The sequence below is a fragment of the Pelodiscus sinensis genome, chromosome 7 (assembly GCF_052426305.1).
Source record: "Pelodiscus sinensis isolate ZL-2025 chromosome 7, ASM5242630v1, whole genome shotgun sequence".
NCBI classification, from domain to species: Eukaryota; Metazoa; Chordata; order Testudines; family Trionychidae; genus Pelodiscus; species Pelodiscus sinensis.
This window is the reverse complement of record NC_143058.1, coordinates 64,514,102-64,535,089: the sequence shown is the minus strand read 5'-3', so window position 1 is coordinate 64,535,089 and position 20,988 is coordinate 64,514,102. Positions and strand designations below refer to the sequence as shown.

Genomic DNA, 20,988 nt, shown 5'->3' with positions numbered 1-20,988 from the left:
GTGGCACGGAGTAGGTAGTTCGGATTAGGCTTCCTATTCCGAACTACCGTTACTCCCCAAACTAGCAGACATTTAAAAATGGCGGCGCCCGGCAAGATGCAAATGAAGCCCGGGAAATTCAAATCCCAGGCTTCATTTGCAACTTCGGTAGCCTACATTAACCACCCTAGTTTGAACTAGAGTGGTAATGTAGGCAACCGCACTTGCAAATGAAGCCCGGGATTTGAATTTCCCGGGCTTCATTTGCATAAGCCGGCCGGCGCCATTTTTAAATGCCGGCTTGTTTGAACCCCGTGCCGCACGGCTACACGCGGCACGGGCTAGATAGTTCGAACTAGTAAGCCATTCCGCACTATCTGTACGCCTCGTTCCGAGTGTACAGATAGTGCGGAATGGCTTGCTAGTTCGAACTATCTAGCCCGTGCCGCGTGTAGCCGCGCGGCACGGGGTTCGAACAAGCCGGCATTTAAAAATGGCACCGGTTGGCTTATGCAAATGAAGCCCAGAAATTCAAATCCCGGGCTTCATTTGCAAGTGCGGTATGCCTACATTACGCCGCTAGTTCGAACTAGCGGGGTAGTGTAGACATACCCATATAGTTCAGTACCCTCTCTGCAGGGCAAATATATTCTGAATATTTGAGAGAACAGGGGCCGTATTTTGATCACTGTTATTGGGCTTTAAGGAGAAGAATGAAGGTAGTGATTAAGTTGAATCTGATAATTATGATAATGCTGCCAACAGAAATCAGTGTATTTTACGTCTGTATTCAATCAATCATAGATCAATCATAGAACACTAGAACTGGAAGGGACCTCGAGGGTCATCAAGTCCAGTCTCCTGCCCTCATGGCGGGACCAAGCACTGTCTAGATTGTTTCCTTTAATGAAGGGAGAAAGCAGATAGTAAAACAATCTCTCCGACTGTTGTTTCAGGTTTTAGAATGCCTACATTTCTAATGCAGTGAAGAAGCAGATGCCCAAGAAACATAGCAAAATGAATGAAGACAGGAATTAAAAGCTGGGGGGGGGGGGGAAACGTACTCCAACATTTACTGCACATCAGTGTTGCTTGGTCCCATTTCCCTTCATATTTTCTTTTTGAATATTGTTTGTTCTTTTTGTTGGCAGGGCAGGTTTAATTACCCTGAAGCCATCCCTAATAATAAGCAATGCCTGCTGGGCAGCGCCCCGCTGCTTAGAACAGCCTACAAAGCCCTCTTGACTTCAGCATGTGTTTCTACTTTAAAACCTGAAAAACTTCACAGACTGTTTTTCCTGATTCTGTCTGGGACCGAGCAACCAGGAGGTTTAGATAGGGAGACTGGCAGGCGGACCCTGGCGAGCCGTGAGCTGGCTAACGTATGTCAAACTGCTGTTTTGGCGAGGTACAGACACCCACTGCTCATGATTTTCCTTATTCTGAGCAGAATAACTGACTAGGCAAGTCACGATTGACACTTGTGAAAAGCAGAAATATTTACCACTGACCTATCCTTGGCTTTTCTGTTGGCTTTTCTGAAAACCATTAACTAATGATTCATTATCATTTCATTAAATAAAATAATCAATTGCATGCAGTTACTAAAGACAATCATCTTCAGGAATAGAGAGACTTTATTTTAATAACTAGACATCAAATTGTATTTTTTTTCCCCTTAGCCCACTAGTAGCCCAGCCAGTCTGGTTCGCTTGGTGGGTCAAATTCTACTGTCATGGACAGGCGTTCCCAAGGGTTATTTCGCCAACAGATTCATCGTTTAGCTGAGTTCACTTTTGGAGGAGGAAATGGCTCTGAGTGTTAACCTCTGCCTTTGCTGTGCTAGCTGAGCTTAATCGCATTCTCCTTGTGACACCTTGATGGCTAAGGAGAGAGATGACAAACTTGCTTTTATTAGCCAGAGAGGCCAGAAAAGGGTTTGCAAAAAGGTGTAAAATAAACTAAGCCTCTTCCCTCACTTTAACTTAAACCTTTTTATTGCCAGGGGCAGTAAATTGAAGCAACCTAAGCCTGGTGTATATTAGAAACATTTATCTGGTTTAACTAAATATTTTGAAATCAATCTAGTTAGACTAGTGCAGACACCTACTGTAGTAGGGACATACCAGTTTTATCCTTTCCTAAAATGGTTTAGCTAATTTGGTATTTTACTGATGCAAACTAAACAGCTTTAAACTAGATTTAAATGGGATGAAATGTTTCTACATTGAGGGTTTGTATCAGTTCAAATGAATCAATTTTAAAAAATTCATTGTGATTAACCTGGTGTAATTCTTCTAAAACACTTCTTAGTCTTAGTAGCTGTGTGTGCTACATGTGAATGAATCTCTGCTTATAAAGGCACAGGAGTAATGAAAACACTACATTTGCTTACTTAGAGTGCACAGCCATTCTCATCCCAATAACAAATGTAAGCCAAAAAAATTTAGACCAATGGAAACCATTGCTATAAAAACTCACTGGGATAGGAGTAAACACTTGGGCTGTGTCTAGACTGGCAAATTTTTCCGCAAATTTTTCTGTCTACACTGGCCGCTTGAATTTCCGGAAAAGCACTGACGATCTCATGTAAAATCATCAGTGCTTTTCCGGAAATACTATGCTGCTCCCGTTCTGGCAAAAGTCTTTCTCCGAAAGACTTTTGCGCAAAAGGGCCAGTGTAGACAGCATAGTACTGTTTTCCGCAAAAAAGCCCCGATCGCGAAAATGGCGATCGGGGCTTTTTTGCGGAAAACCACGTCTAGATTGGCCACGGACCCTTTTCCACAAAAAGTACTTTTGCGGAAAAGCATCCTGCCAATCTAGCCGCGATTTTTCCAAAAATGCTTTTAACGGAAAACTTTTCAGTTAAAAGCATTTTCGGAAAATCATGCCAGTGTAGACGTAGCCTTGGTTTTTTGAGCTTCAATCTCTCACCATTTTATCTCTTTTTGAGTAGGGAGAAGTATTATAATACCTGTTCTGGAGTTTTGTCAGAAAAAATAGCAGTTGAACCTCCCTCCTCTTTATTAGGGTAGTCAGGAAACTTGCCTGTAATATGCCTGCATACAAAACAAAAGAAAAAAAAATCAATTAATACTATTCCCATCAAGCTTATTATTACTCTGATAACACCAATGTATTCATTATGGAGAGTCATCCCATTGCATCATATTCAAGACTGAGGGAGGAGCATCACCTTCTAAGGTGTCTATTCATTTAGCAAATTCATTGTCTTTTTGTTATGTTTGCATGGTACCTTGTCTGTGGTTAGAGTTAAGAACAATGAGTAGTCCTGTGGCAACTTAGGGCACGTCTACACAGCAAGGCAAAAGTCGAATTAAGCTGCGCAACTTCAGCAATGTCAATTGCATAGCTGAAGTCGAAATTGCTTAACTTGGCTTTTGGCGCTGTCTACACTGCAGGATGTTGAGGGAAGAACACTCTTCCTTCGACTTCCCTTACTCCTCATGAAATGAGGGTTACAGGAGTTGCAGTAAGAAGTCCTCCAGTTCGGCATTATTTCAAAATAACGGCTTGCTGTGCAGATGTGCTCTTTGTGATTTCGGAATAACGTCAGTTATTCCAAAATAACGCTGCTGTGTAGGCATAGCCTTAGAGACTGACAAAATCCTATATCTTCATTAGTCTCTAAGGTGCGACAGAATGTTGTTTTTAAAGTTACAGACTAATAAGGCTAACCTTCTATAATTAGAGTTATTAATTACTACTGCCACAAACATAAGAAGTAAAACGATGTCCATTTTAATTGCAGGTACTTTGGCTTACACGCTGAACACTTTCTCTTTGCACATACATAAATAGAATCAGATTGAAAAACTGGATCCCTGCATTTGCAATTAATCAACATAAACATGAAAAAGGACTTGTTCACTTATACTACAAACAGTTTTTAGAGGCCAGTTGAAAAATGGGCCTTAGAACCATGAGAAAAGCATGGGTCATGAGTTCTGTTTAATGTTAGGCTGCATTTGATTTTACACACATGTTTTATCACTAAGGTAAGTAAGGACTCGTTCAAATTCTTGACTCCGTGAAATAGTTTAATATTGTATTAGATATGGCTTCTATGTTTAAATAATATTAAGAGTTTGATTTAAAGCTGACAAAAGCCAGGGCATTTGACACTAACGTGCTTAACTGCTTTCTTATTAATGTTACTTAAAGTAGTTGAGCTCAGGCTGATTTTTCACATTTAGTTCACATTGTCATTTTTTCCCCCTTTAAGTACTTTACTATAAACACATATTACAAAATGTTTTAATTTGGCATTTCTTTTACTTTAGTTAATATTTCATAGATAAAATGGATGCTTTTCATGAGAGACAAAATTTCTGCTTCTTGAGCAATTGATTAGTCAGATTTACAAAAAGTTCATTGTGAGAGGCATTTTTTGTGAAACGGTTGTAACAATTCTTTTTAGGGTGTGCTGAATCCAAATACGATTGCCACCAATCTGTATGTTGTGTGTAAAGGCTTCAAAAACAAAGTAACAGAAATTGCTGGAGCGTAAATTTTTACTTCTTTTGGCCACGTCTACACTACAGATAAGGCTGAAGCAGCCACATTTGATCTTCTGGGGTTTGAATTAGTTCGAATTAGTGTGTTGAGTGAAGAGACACTGAGAGGGCACTCCTGTGGAAGCCAGTAGTCCTGCTCCTACGAGGAGCTGGAGATGCGTATCTTAATTCGAACTTCTCGCCTAATGTAGACTAGGGGTTTTTGTCTAGGATTAACATGCTTTGGTTGGATCTTCATGAACATTTGCCCCTTGAAACAAAAGCATTCAAGTTGTTTTAACTATCAGAAACACAGTACACCATCTGAAAACACCTGCTTTTAAAACAAGTGAAAATATGTCTTGACTGAGCCCTCAGTAAACATGTTAATGCACACACGATAAGCACACATGTTACTGTTGTCCTATGTCAAGAAACTTTGGTATATAGTGGCAGACTGAATTGCATATTATCACATAAGCGACGAGGAGTCCTGTGGCACCTTATAGACTAACTGAAGTGTAGGAGCATAAGCTTTCGCGGGCAAAGACCCACTTCGTCAGATGCATGTAGTGGAAATTTCCAGAGGCAGGAATAAATATGCAGGCCAGGATCAGGCTGGAGATGACCAGGTGGATCCAATCAAGGAGGATGAGGCCCACTTCTAGCAGCTGATCTGGAGGTGTGAATTCCAAGAGAACAGAAGCTGCTTTTGTAGTTAGCAAGCCATTCACAGTCTTTGTTTAATCCAGAGTTGATTGTGTCAAACTTAAAGATGAACTGTAGCTCAGCAGTTTCTCTTTGAAGTCTGGTCCTGAAGTTTTTTTGCTGCAGGATGGCTACTTTTAGATCTGCAATTGTGTGTCCAGGAAGATTGAAGTGTTCCCCTACAGCCCAAGAAAGAAACCAACAGAACACCACTGGCCATCACCTACAGTCCCCAGCTAAAACCTCTCCAACGCATCATTAGTGATCTTCAGCCTGGACAATGATCCCTCGCTTTCACAGGCCTTGGGAGGTAGGCCGGTCCTTGCCCACAGACAACCCGCCAACCTGAAGCATATTCTCACCAGCAACTACACACCGCATCATAATAACTCGAACTCAGGAACCAATCCTTGCAACAAACCTCGGTGCCAACTCTGCCCACATATATACACCAGCAACACCATCACAGGACCTAACCAGATCAGCCATACTGTCACTGGTACATTCTCCTGCACATCCACCAACGTAATATATGCCATCATGTGCCAACAATGCCCCACTGCTATATACATCGGCCAAACAGGACAGTCCCTACGTAAAAGAATCAATGGACACAAATCTGATATTAGGAATGGCAACATACAAAAACCTGTAGGGGAACACTTCAATCTTCCTGGACACACAATTGCAGATCTAAAAGTAGCCATCCTGCAGCAAAAAAACTTCAGGACCAGACTTCAAAGAGAAACTGCTGAGCTACAGTTCATCTTTAAGTTTGACACAATCAACTCTGGATTAAACAAAGACTGTGAATGGCTTGCTAACTACAAAAGCAGCTTCTGTTCTCTTGGAATTCACACCTCCAGATCAGCTGCTAGAAGTGGGCCTCAACTTCCTTGATTGGATCCACCTGGTCATCTCCAGCCTGATCCTGGCCTGCATATTTATTCCTGCCTCTGGAAATTTCCACTACATGCATCTGACGAAGTGGGTCTTTGCCCGCGAAAGCTTATGCTCCTACACTTCAGTTAGTCTATAAGGTGCCACAGGACTCCTCGTCGCTTTTGCCGATTCAGACTAACACGGCTACCCCTCTGATATTATCACATAGTTCACCAGAGCAGTACAATCAAATAAATAACTGTCACATACATTGACACAACTTTGTTCCAGTTTTCAACATTTGCATGCTCCTGTACAAACAAGTTGCACTGGCCTACACATACATGTCAGTTTGTTATACCAATTACCCTTGCCCTCTGCCTCCAAAAACCCTACCTCTCTGACTGCAACAACCACACTGCCACTGTGGAGAGTGTAAAATCATTCTTGTGTCCGCTTCTTCCTGATGAGTACACACTTTATTGGTTTCAACTGTTGCTGTTGAGTACTCTATTTCATCCTCATCCTGAAAGCCGCTAGCTCGAGTGATTATTTGGTTGTACCCAGTTTGTGTCATTAGTAGCATATATACAAATGTTTCAAAGGTCTCCTTATTTTCTGGAACCTTGATGAAATTCATCCAGTTTCTTGGGAGATGCACGTATTTGACTCCAACCACTCTTTGCCTGGGTGTTGTATCCCTTTAGGATTTTTGCACTGCCCCACCCTTTACAGAATCCTTGTAGTGCCTATCAAACACAATGTCTGTACGGAGGAAGTCTGCTCCTGTCCTCAGTACTGTTCTTACAAATGTGCCTGCAAGGTCTCCACATGCTTTGGCTCCAGATGGCTTTCCTATAGCTTCTCCCAGAGCTTGTGCATCTGTCATAAGATATGTCCTAGAAGGGGTAACTGTTGGTGGGCCTTTGTCTGTGCATCATCAAGTACCTGATTAGGGTTTTTCATAAACAGTTTGTCATCTCTTCCCTCAAACTAGTGAGTCAGATCGAAGGAACTTAGTGTTTCTGCTGCAAAAGACGGTGCACTTCTCAGGGACTGTGGAGAAAGGCAGTCTTGAAAAATAAAACAGCAGGGTGTGGTGCTATGTCATTGTCGTTCTGGAAAGCGGTGAAATGCTGCCAGCAGGAGCATAGTGTATTTGCCAATCCTTACTTCAGGGAACAGACTTAGGGTATGTCTACACTACCCCCCTAGTTCGAACTAGGGGGGTAATGTATGCATACCGAACTTGCTAATGAAGCCCGGGATTTGAATTTCCCGGGCTTCATTAGCATAAAGCCGGCGCCGCCATTTTTAAAACCCGGCTAGTGCGAACCCCGTGCCGCGCGGCTACACGCGGCATGGGGTTCGCACTAGCTGGGTTTTAAAAATGGCGGCGCCGGCTTTATGCTAATGAAGCCCGGGAAATTCAAATCCCGGGCTTCATTAGCAAGTTCGGTATGCATACATTACCCCCCTAGTTCGAACTAGGGGGGTAGTGTAGACATACCCTTAGAGACACACACACTGTAAGTACAATCATCAGGAATTGTTAATCAACAATTGAATTAAAATAGCACAGTGAGAAAGTTAAGGCAAGGACAACATGGGAAAGAGAGGCTCTTTTTGGGTTACGGAACTGGAAAAAAGACCTTGTGAGATTCATCCATCACTACTATAGATATAAGAATATAAGAATGGCCAGACTGGGTCAGACCAGAGGTCCATCTAGCCCAATATCCTGTCTTCCAACAGTGGCCAATGCTAGATGCCTCAGAGGGAGTGAACAGAATAGGTAATCATCACATGATCCCTCTCCTGTCATCCATTTCCAGCCTCTGACTAACAGAGGTTAGGGACACCATCCCAGCTAATAGCCATTGATGGATCTAACTTCCATGAATGTATCTAGTTCTTTGTTGAACCCTGTTAAAAATCTGGTCTTCATAACATCCTCTAGCAAGGAGTTCCACAGGTTGACTGTGCACTGCATGAAGAAAAACTTCTTTTTGGGTATGTCTACACTACAATGTTAGTTCGAACTAACGGACGTTAGTTCGAACTAAAATTCATAGGCGCTACACTAGTGCTCCGCTACTTCGAATTTAAATCGAACTAGCGGAGCGCTTAGTTCGAACTAGGAAAACCTCATTTTACGAGGATTAAGCCTAGTTCGAACTTACTAGTTCGAATTAAGGGGTGTGTAGCCCCTTAATTCGAACTAGTGGGAGGCTAGTCCTCCCCAGGTTTCCCTGGTGGCCACTCTGGCCAACACCAGGGAAACTCGTCTGCCCCCCTCCCGGCCCCAGACTCCTTAAAGGGGCACGGGCTGGCTACGGTGCCCGTGCCAGGTGCAAGCCTGCCAGCACCCAGCCAGCAGACCCTGCACCTGGCACGGCACAGAGCCACCCACCCGATGTCCCCCAGCCCACCCCCTCTTCCCGGGACCAGGCTGGCGGCTCCCGGGAGCTTGCCCGGGACCGCAAGAGGCGGGCACCTTCCTGGGCTAGTGCAGACATCGTGGACCTCGTCCACGATCTCCACACTAGGCACAGGAAAGTGGCCGTCTAGGGCAGGAGAGCTGACAGCCTGGCCACCCAGGAGCAGGTGTGCATGAAAATCAAGGGGGTCCACTGAGACCCCCGACCCTGAGCCCTGAGCTTACAATGGCCGTCCTGGGTCAGACCAAAGGTCCATCTAGCCCAGTAGCCTGTCTGCTGACAGTGGCCAACCCTAGGGAACCTGGAGGGGATGGACCGAAGACAGTGACCAAGCCATTTGTCTCGTGCCATCCCTCTCCAGCCTTCCACAAACTTTGGGCAGGGACACCACTCCTACCCCCTGGCTAATACCACTCCATGGACCCAACCTCCATGACTTGATCTCACTTCCCTTTAAACTCTGTTCTAGTTGTAGCCTTCACAGCCTCCTGCAGCAAGGAGTTCCACAGGTTGACTCTTTGCTTTGTGAAGAACAACTTTCTCTTACTAGTTTGAAGCTTGCTACCCATTCCTTTCCTTTGGTGTCCTCTAGTCCTTCTTTATGGGAACTCATGAAGAACTTTTCTGTATGCACCCTCTCCACCCAACTCCTGCTTTTAGAGACCTCTATCCTGTCCCCGCTCCATCTCCTCTTTTCTAAGCTGAACAGTCCCAGTCTCTGTAGCCTCTCTTCATATGGGACCTGTTCTCAACCCCTGATCATGTTTGTCGCCCTCCCCTCTTCCAGCCTTTCTCTTCCCCTCTCCCACCTCCTTTTCCCTGTCTCCCCCAGTTTTGTTCAATAAAGACAGAGTCAATGTTGGAAGAAACGTTATTTTTATTTTGTACATCAATAAGAATGGGGGCTAGGGAAGGGTAAGTGGAAGGAGGTGAGGGAGGAATGGGGTACGAGCCCCCGATGGGGAGGACTCGGCTGGCTCTGTGGGCTTCTGGGGGTGGAAGCTCTCCTGCAGCCCCCCAATTGTCCCCTCTCCCCAGATGGCAGCCTGCGGCAAGTGCAGCCGGTCTGATGGCCGAGTGCTGTGATGTGCCCAGTGTGGGCACTCCGGGCACTCCAAGCCAGGACTGGTTTTCAAGCGGGGCACCCCTGAGAACTGTCTGTCCGGGGTAGGGGTCGGGTCCCTTTAAGCGCAGCCCTCGGCTAACCTGAGACAGCATCTCCACGCTCTAAGTCCTCCTCTGATGCCCTGTCGGCACTGCTTCCGGCCATCCTTAAGCCCTGTTCAGGGTCCACTCAATGTGGACTTGCTAGTTCGAATTAGCAAAACGCTAATTCGAACTAGTTTTTAGTTCTAGACGCGTTAGTTCGAATTAGCTTAGTTCGAATTAACTAATTCGAACTAAGTTAGTTCGAACTAACTCTGTAGTGTAGACATACCCTTTGTTTCTTCTAAACCTGCTACCTATTCATTTCATTTCAGAGCACTCTGTGTATTTTTGTGCTCATCTGCCTGCTTCACAGAGGAGTTACTCTTTCCTGGGCAAAAATGATTCCTCTCACTACTTAGATCTGACCTACTGAAAGTGCAAAGGAATGATCTTCACAGGCCAAGGACCTTAGTGTTTTCATCTATGGACACCTAGAGTGGACATCTAGTTATGTCCATGGAAGTGACTTCAGGAAGGCCAGGATTTTACCACTGGTTTCAGTTTTGTCGTGGAGCACAAAAAGAAATATGTGTTTGTTTTTAACCAGGTTGGAATGGTTCTTTGTCATTACCATGAGACTTGGCACAGAGCAGTGTGTATTCAGGAGAGGCCCGCACGTGAAATGTCGGCATGTATCTATTCGGATTGCAACAAATCCCTACCAGGCATGGGTGAGGAAGCAGGAAGATGCACAGTGGACGCTTTTGCTCTGCTGAGTTCAAGTCAATGACGTGAGTCACTCCCTTTCATGAGCACTACAGTTTAGACCTCACTTTAATATTTTCCTCTCTATTCTGTATTGTTCAAAGATGGTTATAGTAAAGGCCTCATATGGATGTCAAACATGGTTGGTGAATCTATCTTATAGGCCAGTCAAGTTAAGTGTGTATCAAGCTGTTTTACATGCAGTATCCTTATTGTCCTCAGTGCTTTCGTGGTCCTTACCTAGCTTCACGAACTCGGATTTAAATCTGTTCTGCTTGATGAATTTGCTGTTCACAAAATTGACTTATTTTACCACTTAAATGCTGACATGGGTTGTAAATAACCCTAAAAGGGGACCCAAAATACCTGCTCTGGGTAAGGATGTTGTCCCCAGCCTCTGTCTGTCAGAAACTAGGAATGGGTGACAAAGGACGGATCATGTGATGATTCCCTGTTGTGTTCACTCCCTCTGGGGCACTTAGTATTCTGTCTGCTGACAGTGGGCAAACTGTCTAGAGATGGACCTTTGGTCTGACCCAGTATGGCTGTTCTTCTCTTTCTAATTAATAAGGGTTTCAGAGTTTGAAATAATGTTAACCTAAACATTTTCCTACAAGTTGAACCTCTATAGTCCACCGCCCTCAGGATGTGACTTGTGCCACGCCAGAGAATTTGCCGAATCACGGGAGGTTAATATTGTCTTTCAACATCACTAATACTTCCACTGCTTACAGGCTTCTTAGAAGACCTTTAGAAATAAGAGCACAGAACACTGCGAGCCAGGACTGGTGGCTGGAAACAAATGTTATGGGATCGTGGGAAACTTGGCCACACCCATGATAAGCGGACGTCCATCTTATTAAAATCCTGCTGGCCCACAGATGTTGCCAGACCAGAGAGTGCCAGATGAGAGAGGTTCAACCTGCAGTAATAGACTCAATAGCTTCGCTTCTGATTCTGGCATAGTTTCAAATGTGTTGTTCTTTTGTCTTGGCCAGGACTTCTCTATCTAAATGCATAAAAGGCCCTGTCAGAAAATTTTAAAAAAACCCACCCTGTTCTTTTGCAGAAAAAGGATATTTAATTCTTTTCAGGGTAAGAGAGCATGTGGGATTTATACAAAAGAAAGGGCATGAATAATTGCAGTCCAAGCAGAAGTTCAGCAGTGCAGACTCCAGCAAATAAAGAACAAAATACAAATAAAAACCCATTAAAGGAACAAAACCCTATTTGTTATCATGCCTGCCAGTTTCTGAAATCCCACCTGCTCTGGCCTCGGTGAAACAGTTTATATGCTACTGTTTATTTTAGTTTTCTTAACTAAGGCATTTTCCTGCATTTTCTTCTTTTTCATTTTTAAAGCAGTCTTTAGAAGCTGCTTCTAACTCACACACCAAAAATGTCACTTAACCATATATAAGGCTTAATTTTCACACAGCACTTGCTGTCTCCAGTGATACAGGACAGGAAGTATGATGTGAAATGCACCCCCATTTATGGTGTTACGTCCCAATCTTCCAAATGCTGACATGAATAAATGTTATGCATGTGAGCAGTTCAACTGATTTCAATGGGACTATTCATGTATGCGTCGGGAGCACTGGGCCTATACTTACTGTGGTATGTTAATGTGAAGCTTTAAGAAATGTAAAATGAAGTGTTATCAGGCTGCATAACAGGACTAAAAAGATAATGCGCTGTCACAAGGGAGGGGTCTACAGACACAAATGGACTGTGCGGTGATTAACGGCCATTATTTTATTAGATGCAACCTTCCTAGAAGTGCTCAAGAAGATAGTTCTTGCAAGAAAAATTTAAGGAATTTTTCCTGATCCCACTTATTTGACCAGTCCCTTTGGGTTGCTTTCCTCCATCCCAGAAATGGAGTATTCTGCCAGCTAGCAAGCTGGACTTTTGTTGATGCATAACAATTCTCCTTTAGTTTAGGATATGCTTATGCTTTGAGCTGGGGGCATAAATTCCAGCTCAAAGACTGGAATCGACCTCAAATTCCAGCTCAGACTGAGCTAGTGCACTAAAAATGCAAGGTAGCTGCAGTGGTAGGATGGGCTAGCTCCCCCGAATATGCACCCATCTCAGACTCTAGGCATGTACTTAGTGGGCTAGCTTGATCAAAGCTAGTGGAGGAACATCTCCTCCAGCTTTACACGAAGACATATCCATGTCTCCAAATCTTGCAGTGAAATATTGATTCTCTTCCACCACTTTCCATGGAAGGGTAGGTCTGGCTCCAGTCCATCTCTGTTCCTTCTGGCCATGGAAGACCAGAAGTGAGGATAATAGGACATCACAATAAGAAGACCCATTGCATCCCTTTCCAGGCAACCCCCTGACAATACCTGCGTGGTGGTCTTGTTCTCCTCTCCTGCTAGGAGCTCCCTTGGCCCCTAATCACACCAGAACTAGGAAACAATATGAGTTCCTGTCCCATGTAATGCCTTAAACAGACCAGATGATACAAATCCTTTTCAAGGGCTAAAAAGCCCAACCCCCATGGCAAATTTGGACAGAACCAGAGAAAAAGAGATAAACGTCACCAACAAGAAATAGAATGCTCAGTTGCTGCACTAGAAGGTTGTCTCTGACCCAGTCTTGCTCCTGTTAGCTAATCAGCGATGCCACCAGGCACATTTCAAAGTTCTCCACAGTGCATGGTTTTCTGCCGCCATTCGTCGTAACTCTTGCTCGATTCTTGAGAGAATGAAAACTCCTCACTCTGGACTCCTGCACTGCTCTGTGCCAGCAGAACAGCCTTCTCCGCCTTTGTTTCGGGGTAAGGGGTAGTGGGAAGAAAGCAAGAGAGGTGAGCCCGCTGTCGTTTCCAGTGGTTTCATTGTCAGCCAATCGGTAACTGCCTTGACAGTGAGGCTCTCGGGGTTGTGGGAAATGGCATTTCTGAGGACTCACTTGCAAGAATCCCTGTGAGGCAGAAGCCTCTTTTGTTCTAAATTGATCTGATCCTGATGGGCCAGATATTGATAGCTTGGTCATGGCCCCATTGGTTAGTGGGACAACCCAGGAAGAGAGATGCTGTTTATCTTTTCTCACATGATTGGACTGCATCCCAAGGTTATTTTCAGTTAAATCCAAACTGTTTACTACTGGAAATTGCCTTTGTCCTTTCTACAGGAGAGCTTCTGGCGGCCATACGTCCTTTGGCATGTGTGAGGAGTAAGTCTTACTGAAATGGAATAGCTTCTTTCAGCTCCTGTCTGATGGATTCTCCTGCATTGAAGCAACATGTATGTTGAAGCTCAAAATTCTCCTTAAACTCTCATTTGAACTGATTTACTTTTGCCTTTCAGTTCTCTTCAGGTTGAGGTCAAAAGTGCAGACACTGGCTCCATGCAGTTGCAGGTCAACTACCCCTGTGCTTCCTGACTTAAAAAACCCTTTTACCCTCAAATCAGACCTATCAGCCAGATCTGCTCAATTATATAGACCAGCGACATTTCTGTGTTGCTGCTAAACTCAAGACAGGGAATGAAACAGTTATGGCAAGTCTGAAGCAAGATTACTTCAACCCAAACTGGAAGCTGCAAGAACAATTTTTATACAGATGCCAAGAAAGGTAGGTGATAGTACTTTAACACAAGAATCCGTAAGGGTGCACCTAGATAGTGGTGCTATTTTGGGATAACTCTGGTATCCCGAAATAGCTATTTTGCATTTTTTAAACAAGCCCATTATTTTGAAATAGCTTTCGAAATAAGGGGCTCGCTATTATGACGTCCCTGTAAACCTTATTCCATGAGGATTAAGGGATGTTTTGGAATAACAGTTTATTTAGAAATACACTTGCAATAAACTATGCAAGTTGTGTAGTTCAAATTGCGTAGCTTATTTCGAGATACAGGTGCAATGTAGATGCATCCTATGAAAATAAAATATGCAATTTTTGAACAATGCTGAAAGAAATAACCTCCCCTGCTAGCATCACTGAGTCTTTTGGGGGATTTTAGTGGAATGAGGTATAAAGAGTATATAGATTAAAAGGTTCTTGGTGAGAAGCGTGAGTAGTCACTCATGCTTCAAGAACGTACGGTGTTGTCAGCTCTGGCAACTAAATGCTCCTCTTTTCAAAAAAGTCTACAAGCCAAGTAGAAACAGGAAGTTACAATGTGTCTGTCTGCAAAGTCCCACCACTGACCTCCACTTTGACTTCAAGGGATTACGTTCTTTATGGGTGAATAGTGCAGACTGAAAGACCCATTCATATAGATCTTAAAGACAATAGTCACATATTGACTCTGTCAGCTCTTTTAGTTCTGTGACCCTTTACTTGCTATAAAATGTTTCTGCATATGTTTAACTTCTTTCTCTATCAAAAAGTATCAGAATCATTCAACAGAAACCTGCACCAAAAAGTACTCAAAGTATTTCATTGGTTCATTGCTTTAGTGAAATATTTTATGGCCCCATTACTTAAGTCTTCCTGAAGCCCAGTCAAGGCAAAATTGGGTGTATCAGAGATGGTCAAAATATTTCCAGGGGAACTGTTTTCAATACAAAACGGGTGGGGGGGTGTGTGCAGGGGGGAGGAAGCTGATTAAAAATTCATGGGAATATATCAATTTTGTTGACATGTATTATGGGGAATTATTAAAATGTTTTACTACTGTTGAAACATTCCTTTTTAACTTTACTATTTTCATTTTGTTAGTTGTTTGATAAAAGTCCAAATGAAATGAAACATTTTGACTTGCTCAAAACAAAACTTTTTGTGGACTATTTTGTTTCATGAAAAATTCCAAGATTTTGACTTTTTGTCCCAATTTGGGAAAAAACAAAATTTTGAAATCTTGGAATTTTCTTTGGGACAGTATTTCTACTTTTGGATAGCTCTAATACTACTATAAATGATGCATGTGTAGCATTAGTAGTTGTTAAATAATTATTGCAGTGAATATACATTGTCATAAAAAGATCTTGAGTTAAGTTAGGTGTTGTCTACACTAGCAATGTAAGAAGATCTTAGTTATGCTACTTAAATTACATCAGTTACGTAACTGAAGTTAATGTAACTTACTTCAACTTAATATGGAGTCTACTCTGTGTTATGTTGACAAGAGATGATCTCCCACCAACATAGCTTCCACCTCTTCTTGAGGTGGATTGATGAAGTGGACAGGAAAACGCTCTCCTGTTGACTTATTGTGTCTTCACCAGACCTGTTAAATCGATGCCTCTTGCATCCATTGTTGCAGCACCAATTTGGCCTGTAGTGAAGACAAACTCTTAGTTTCATAGTTAATGACCTTTTACCTTACTCTTCACCTAAGAAAAATTATGCTGATGGGTAGGGTGAGTGTAGAGTACATGGGGGTTGACAAATATATCAATGCCATAGGAAAAAAATTGAAAATGCCTCTGTTCATGAAAATGCCTGTGTCCATGAAACAACTTACATTCATTTTAATATAAGAATGACCATAAATAGAGGGAACTTCTTTAAAACGTTTCCAGATGTCTTAGATAAATAATGTGAGATCAGATTTATGCTGATAGTTTAATTCATTTGAATTATTGTGAGAATACCAGTGTAAGTAAAGGTAGAGTCAAGCCCATTGTGGTTTTGCTGTAAGCAACACAATATCACCAAAAGACACTCTGAAATGAGGTGTCTTGATTTGATTTTTAACTGTTAACATTGTTTGAAAGCTGTTCTGTGTGGGAAGGTCTCCTTAGATAGGCCACAGACAAAACCACAAATGATGCATATGTTGATAGATCCCCCATCCTACACTGATGTATCTTTATCAACATCATCTTCTGGCTCCTTGCCATTAAAACAAGATGAGGGCTTGTGTTCCTCACATCAACAACCCAGTTACAGCTGTTTCATGTAGCTCACTATGCCTCTCACCCCTCGGGCTCGTCTTTTCCGGAAGGGGCATGGTAATTTTTGAGATCGTAATAGGGAAATCCGAGGGGGATTTAAATATCCCCCGCGGAATTTAAATAAAAATGTCCGCCGCTTTTTTCCGGCTTTTAGAAAAGCCGGAAAAGAGCGTCTACACTGGCCCCGATCCTCCGGAAAAAGCGCCCTTTTCCGGAGGATCTTATTCCTACTTTGAAGTAGGAAAATCTTCAAAGTAGGAATAAGATCCTCCGGAAAAGGGCGCTTTTTCCGGAGGATCGGGGCCAGTGTAGGCGCTCTTTTCCGGCTTTTCTAAAAGCCGGAAAAAAGCGGCGGACATTTTTATTTAAATGCCGCGGGGGATATTTAAATCCCCCGCGGATTTCCCTATTACGATCTCAAAAATTACCATGCCCCTTCCGGAAAAGGGGCCAGTGTAGACGTAGCCCTCATGTACACATGATCAGTTCCTAAACTTTTATAAAAGGCTACAAACCGACAATATTTGTCAAGCACTGCACTACACCTTTGGCGAATGGTTTATTGCTACATTTTTAGGCCACTATCATAGTGTTGTGCAAATGACACTATATTTATGGTTGAGAAGGCACTTCCCTTAGAAATACTCGTGATATGCAAAAAAAATTTGAACAAGGAATGAGAATTATAGCTATTTAAAAACACCAGCATGCAAAAGAACAGTTTATTATTGTTAATTTTTAAACAATACATCAAGGTATGATGCCCCATATTTAACTATTATTAACATTCTCATCCACTTCACTTGCAGATATCCAGCTCACTCTGTGGTCTTCAGTTTTTAAATGAACTATTGGGTCATAAATCTGAGGCAATTTCATGCATATGAAAACAGACACAGTGGCTGAATTTCAGTGTTCATTCCAATTGGTTTTTGGGGCCCTATATGAATAAATCATAATCAGATGAACCAGAATATAGAAAAGGGGAAAAACCCCCAAGACTGATATTGATCGTTCTTAAAGAGAGGCTGTAGAAACAGTTAATCGGAGAGGTTTAGAGACTGTTGGTCAGCGCTAATTGCAAAATACCGAACATTTAATGTTGTAAATGACGAATGTGCCCTTTAGCAATATAAATTGTTGGAAACCTCTGTTTTTCTTCCTGTGATTTCTAAAGTGTGAAAAAAAGAGAGGGAGAAATATTTTAAATGAGTTAAATTAAAAGCTGGTCCCAGTGTAGTACTAAGCGAACCAATGTATCACCATTGCTAATTGAAAAACTCAGTCATCTTTGCAGTCCAAAAATACATTACAGTTCTGGCATGCCAAGTTCATTAGCCTACTCTCTTCCTGTGAGTGAAAGGAAACCGGAGTGCCAGATTTCCATCACTTTGACGCATGTGGGGTATACCGCTATATATTCTTAGACTGGCTGATAGTGTTGACACTCTAACACAGGCTGGTTCACCAGAGTTAGCTCCTAGTGGGCCACTGGTGCTTTATTTACTTGAGCATCTGCAAGTACAGCTGCTTGTAGTTCCCGTTAGCTGCGGATTGCCGTTCCCGCCAATGGGAGCTGCAGGAAGCAGCGTGGATTGTGACACCAGTTCCTGCAGCTCCCATTGGCCAGGAACCACGATCTTCAGCCAATGGAAGAGGCAGGTGGCCGTATCTGTGAGCATGCAGGTAAATAAAGTCCTGGCAGCCCACCATTGTAGTGCATCCCCAGCACTGAGACCATGCCCAGTTTCAAACCTTATGCTCTGTGCACGTCTCAACTTGGCAGCGATGCTGGACTCCAGAAGTGCAAGTTGGGGGAAGGCCCAGTCCCTGCCCACAGGCAGAGCTGGTGAGAGGGTGAACACGTATGCAGTGTAAAAGGTGGCAGAGTTCCTGCAATGAAATTTGCTCCCACAGAGGAATCAGGATGTTTTAGGGACTGACTCCTGCGGTGTGGATCCTCCTCACTTCTCCTCCCAGGACGGATTGTGGTGGACATTCCCAGAGGATGCTGGATAAGACACTTTCTGGAAAACCTCAGATAAAGCGACTGACTGCATGTTGTGATCAAGAATACAAAATAAGGAAGCAGATTCCCTTTTCAAGCCACCAAAGGATTATTTTATGAGCATGACTCTTCAAAGCAGGAGACAGAGAAGTACGGTAACAGATTTTAGTCAGTGATGCAGTTTTCTTATCCTACGTAAATGTGTTTTCAGACTTTATGTAACTTTTACATTTCAAATCTTCTTACTTCCCTGAAATTACTTTTCATACTTCGTAAAGATGCTATAAGACAGGACTTAATGCTCCTATGATTTGAACAAACAGAGGCCAACAAGAACTAGTAGCTCACAAAGGCTCATTGTCAATCGCTCTGCTTTATGTTAAAACACTAACTTTTAACATTTCCTCTGGGTAAATCCTAGCAATGATTGTCACCACAGACAAAACATGGCTGGTTTATGAAAGTAATGGCTGAGTGTTTTAAACTAAATAATTACAAATAATTAGATTTTCAGTTGTGCATGCACTGCACTGAAATACAGTGTGACTCAAAAGCTATGGGCTCTAACCTAGGTAATAAAAACAAGCTGCTTGGTGGGATTTGACTGCTCCAAACTGATTCTGAAAGGAGTAGATGAGACTCCAATTTCAGCAGACTGCTGTGCCGCCCATAGAAATACAATCCTCAACCTTCCCTGTAAACTTGGATTCAACTTGAATCCAGGCTTCAGATGAATCCACTTTTATAGCTAACTGTGCCTGGAGAAGCTTCAGGGGGTAGCCAAGTTAGTCTGTACAGAAAAAAACAACAAATGGTCTGGTAGCACTTTATAGACTCAGAAAACATGTAGATGGTACCATGAGCTTTTGTGAACACAGCCCACTTCTTCAGATGACCGGAGTTATGAGTTTAGGGTGTGCAGACCCAAAATAAATAGGAGAGGGGAAGGAGAGGGGGGAGGAAAAAAAGGGAAGGAGATGGGAGACAGGGAGCTAGAGGGAATCAGTAAGTATCTGAAGATTGGGTAGTTAAAACAAAGCAGGTAAGAATCAAAGTCAATTGATAGTATCCTTCCTGACACAGGAGTCTACACAAAGAGCTGTTTGCACCTTCGTGTGCCCCAACCAACCTTCATCACGACTGAGTCCATTAGCACGTGAATTGAATTTGCGGGTGAACTCTAATTCCAACATTTCTCTGTGTATCTGGCTAGTAGAAGTGGTTTGTGACAAGACAGCTACTTGAAGAAAGTTGCCTTGAGGAAAGTTTAAGTGAAAGGCTGCTGAGCCATGCAGCCTACTGTTAATCCAGCAAGGGTATTTCTGGTGCTCTGAGGGTGTGCAACCTGCTTACAGGAAAAGCTTTGCCTCACCTGGCATACGCTTGCCAATCACGGGGGTGGATTGAGTTCAGTGCTCTGTCGGTACCAGGCCTGTACCAGCTGTTTTACTGCAGAATGCAAGAGTCCCTAGAGTACTCAATTGTGGGATAACCTGCCCACCCAGGGAGCTTCCTGTTAACTGGGGATAGAAGTTGACAGATGCCCCAAATTGTGCGAGTTCAGACTCCACCCCAAACTCTTGCTTGTTCTCCTAACATTTAGTTATTACTCTAAATAATCTTAGTAACCATAGCAATGCCTAAGCACTTTTTAAGGCTTTTCCCCCGATCAGCACCAAGTGACACAATACACAATTAGCTTGTGGAACTCATCACCATTGGATATTGCCGTAAGAACAAGAGCACAGCAAAGTCCTTTATTCAAGGAACACGGAGAAGCAGGGAAATTGAGATGCAGGGGTTGGAGAAGATAAGTGTTTCGTGGTCATTTGAAATAGCAGATTAAATTTCCTGCATTTTAGAACCATTAAACAACTAACGCCTGCTGTGAGCTCTGTGCCATCTCTGTTAGAGTGTGACTCGGAGATGTATGTTCAATGTTGCATATGAGATTCATCTAAAATATTGTTCTAGAAATCTTATGCCCAGACACCCACCCATGCAGCAGTATAAAAACACCCCAAAACCCAGCATCGCCACTGTGGAAAAAGATTAAACAATTTTATTCTAAGCCAAAAATGTTCCCCTGTCTTCTCCTAACCAATGCTACCTCATATATAAAAGAGTTCCTAGACTCATGGTAGTGAGATTTTTGAAAGGTGTTGTCCACCTCTTCCCATCTGTGAAAGAAATCACAGATGTGATTTGCTGTGGGATTTAATGCTGTGTTGGCTGCCCTCATGGATTGAGCTAATAGCAACCTGGTCATTGTGTCTCCTTGCCTAAAAGATGGCCTTTCCTATGGCTATCACATTCTCAGGATCTCCACGCTTCAATATCAGGCCCGCCATATACTCAGTTCTTCAGAGAGATCGTGTCCTTGAGGTGACAGCCAACGTTTTTATTCAAAGTGGTCTCAGATTCACCTTAACTAGGTTAATTACTTGCCTGTATTTTTTCTGAACCCATTCACAAGTGCAGATGAGTGGTATTAACTATGGGGCAGCGCTTGGCATTCTTTCTGGAAAGGACTAAACCGTTTCCTTCATCACCTTGATGTCCGGCCTCCTATGTGGATGGAATGAAAGGTCAGCTGGTCTCCATGTGGACAATTTCCAGGTGGGTTCAGGCTTCACTTCCAGAGCTGTTACAGGCTCCTGTGACAGGGGATCGA

General features: G+C 43.0%; 1 protein-coding gene across 2 annotated transcripts in view; it reads right to left on the bottom strand.

Moving 5' to 3' along the window:
- The window catches only part of DRC11 (dynein regulatory complex subunit 11), a 120,362-nt gene that overhangs the window by 56,248 nt on the left and 43,126 nt on the right, over positions 1–20,988 (bottom strand). For both annotated transcript variants that reach the window (XM_075934044.2, XM_006127447.5), the window contains exon 7: positions 2,957–3,041. In XM_075934044.2, the coding sequence (XP_075790159.2) occupies positions 2,957–3,041 (85 nt within the window). The remainder of the gene's footprint in view (positions 1–2,956; positions 3,042–20,988) is intronic.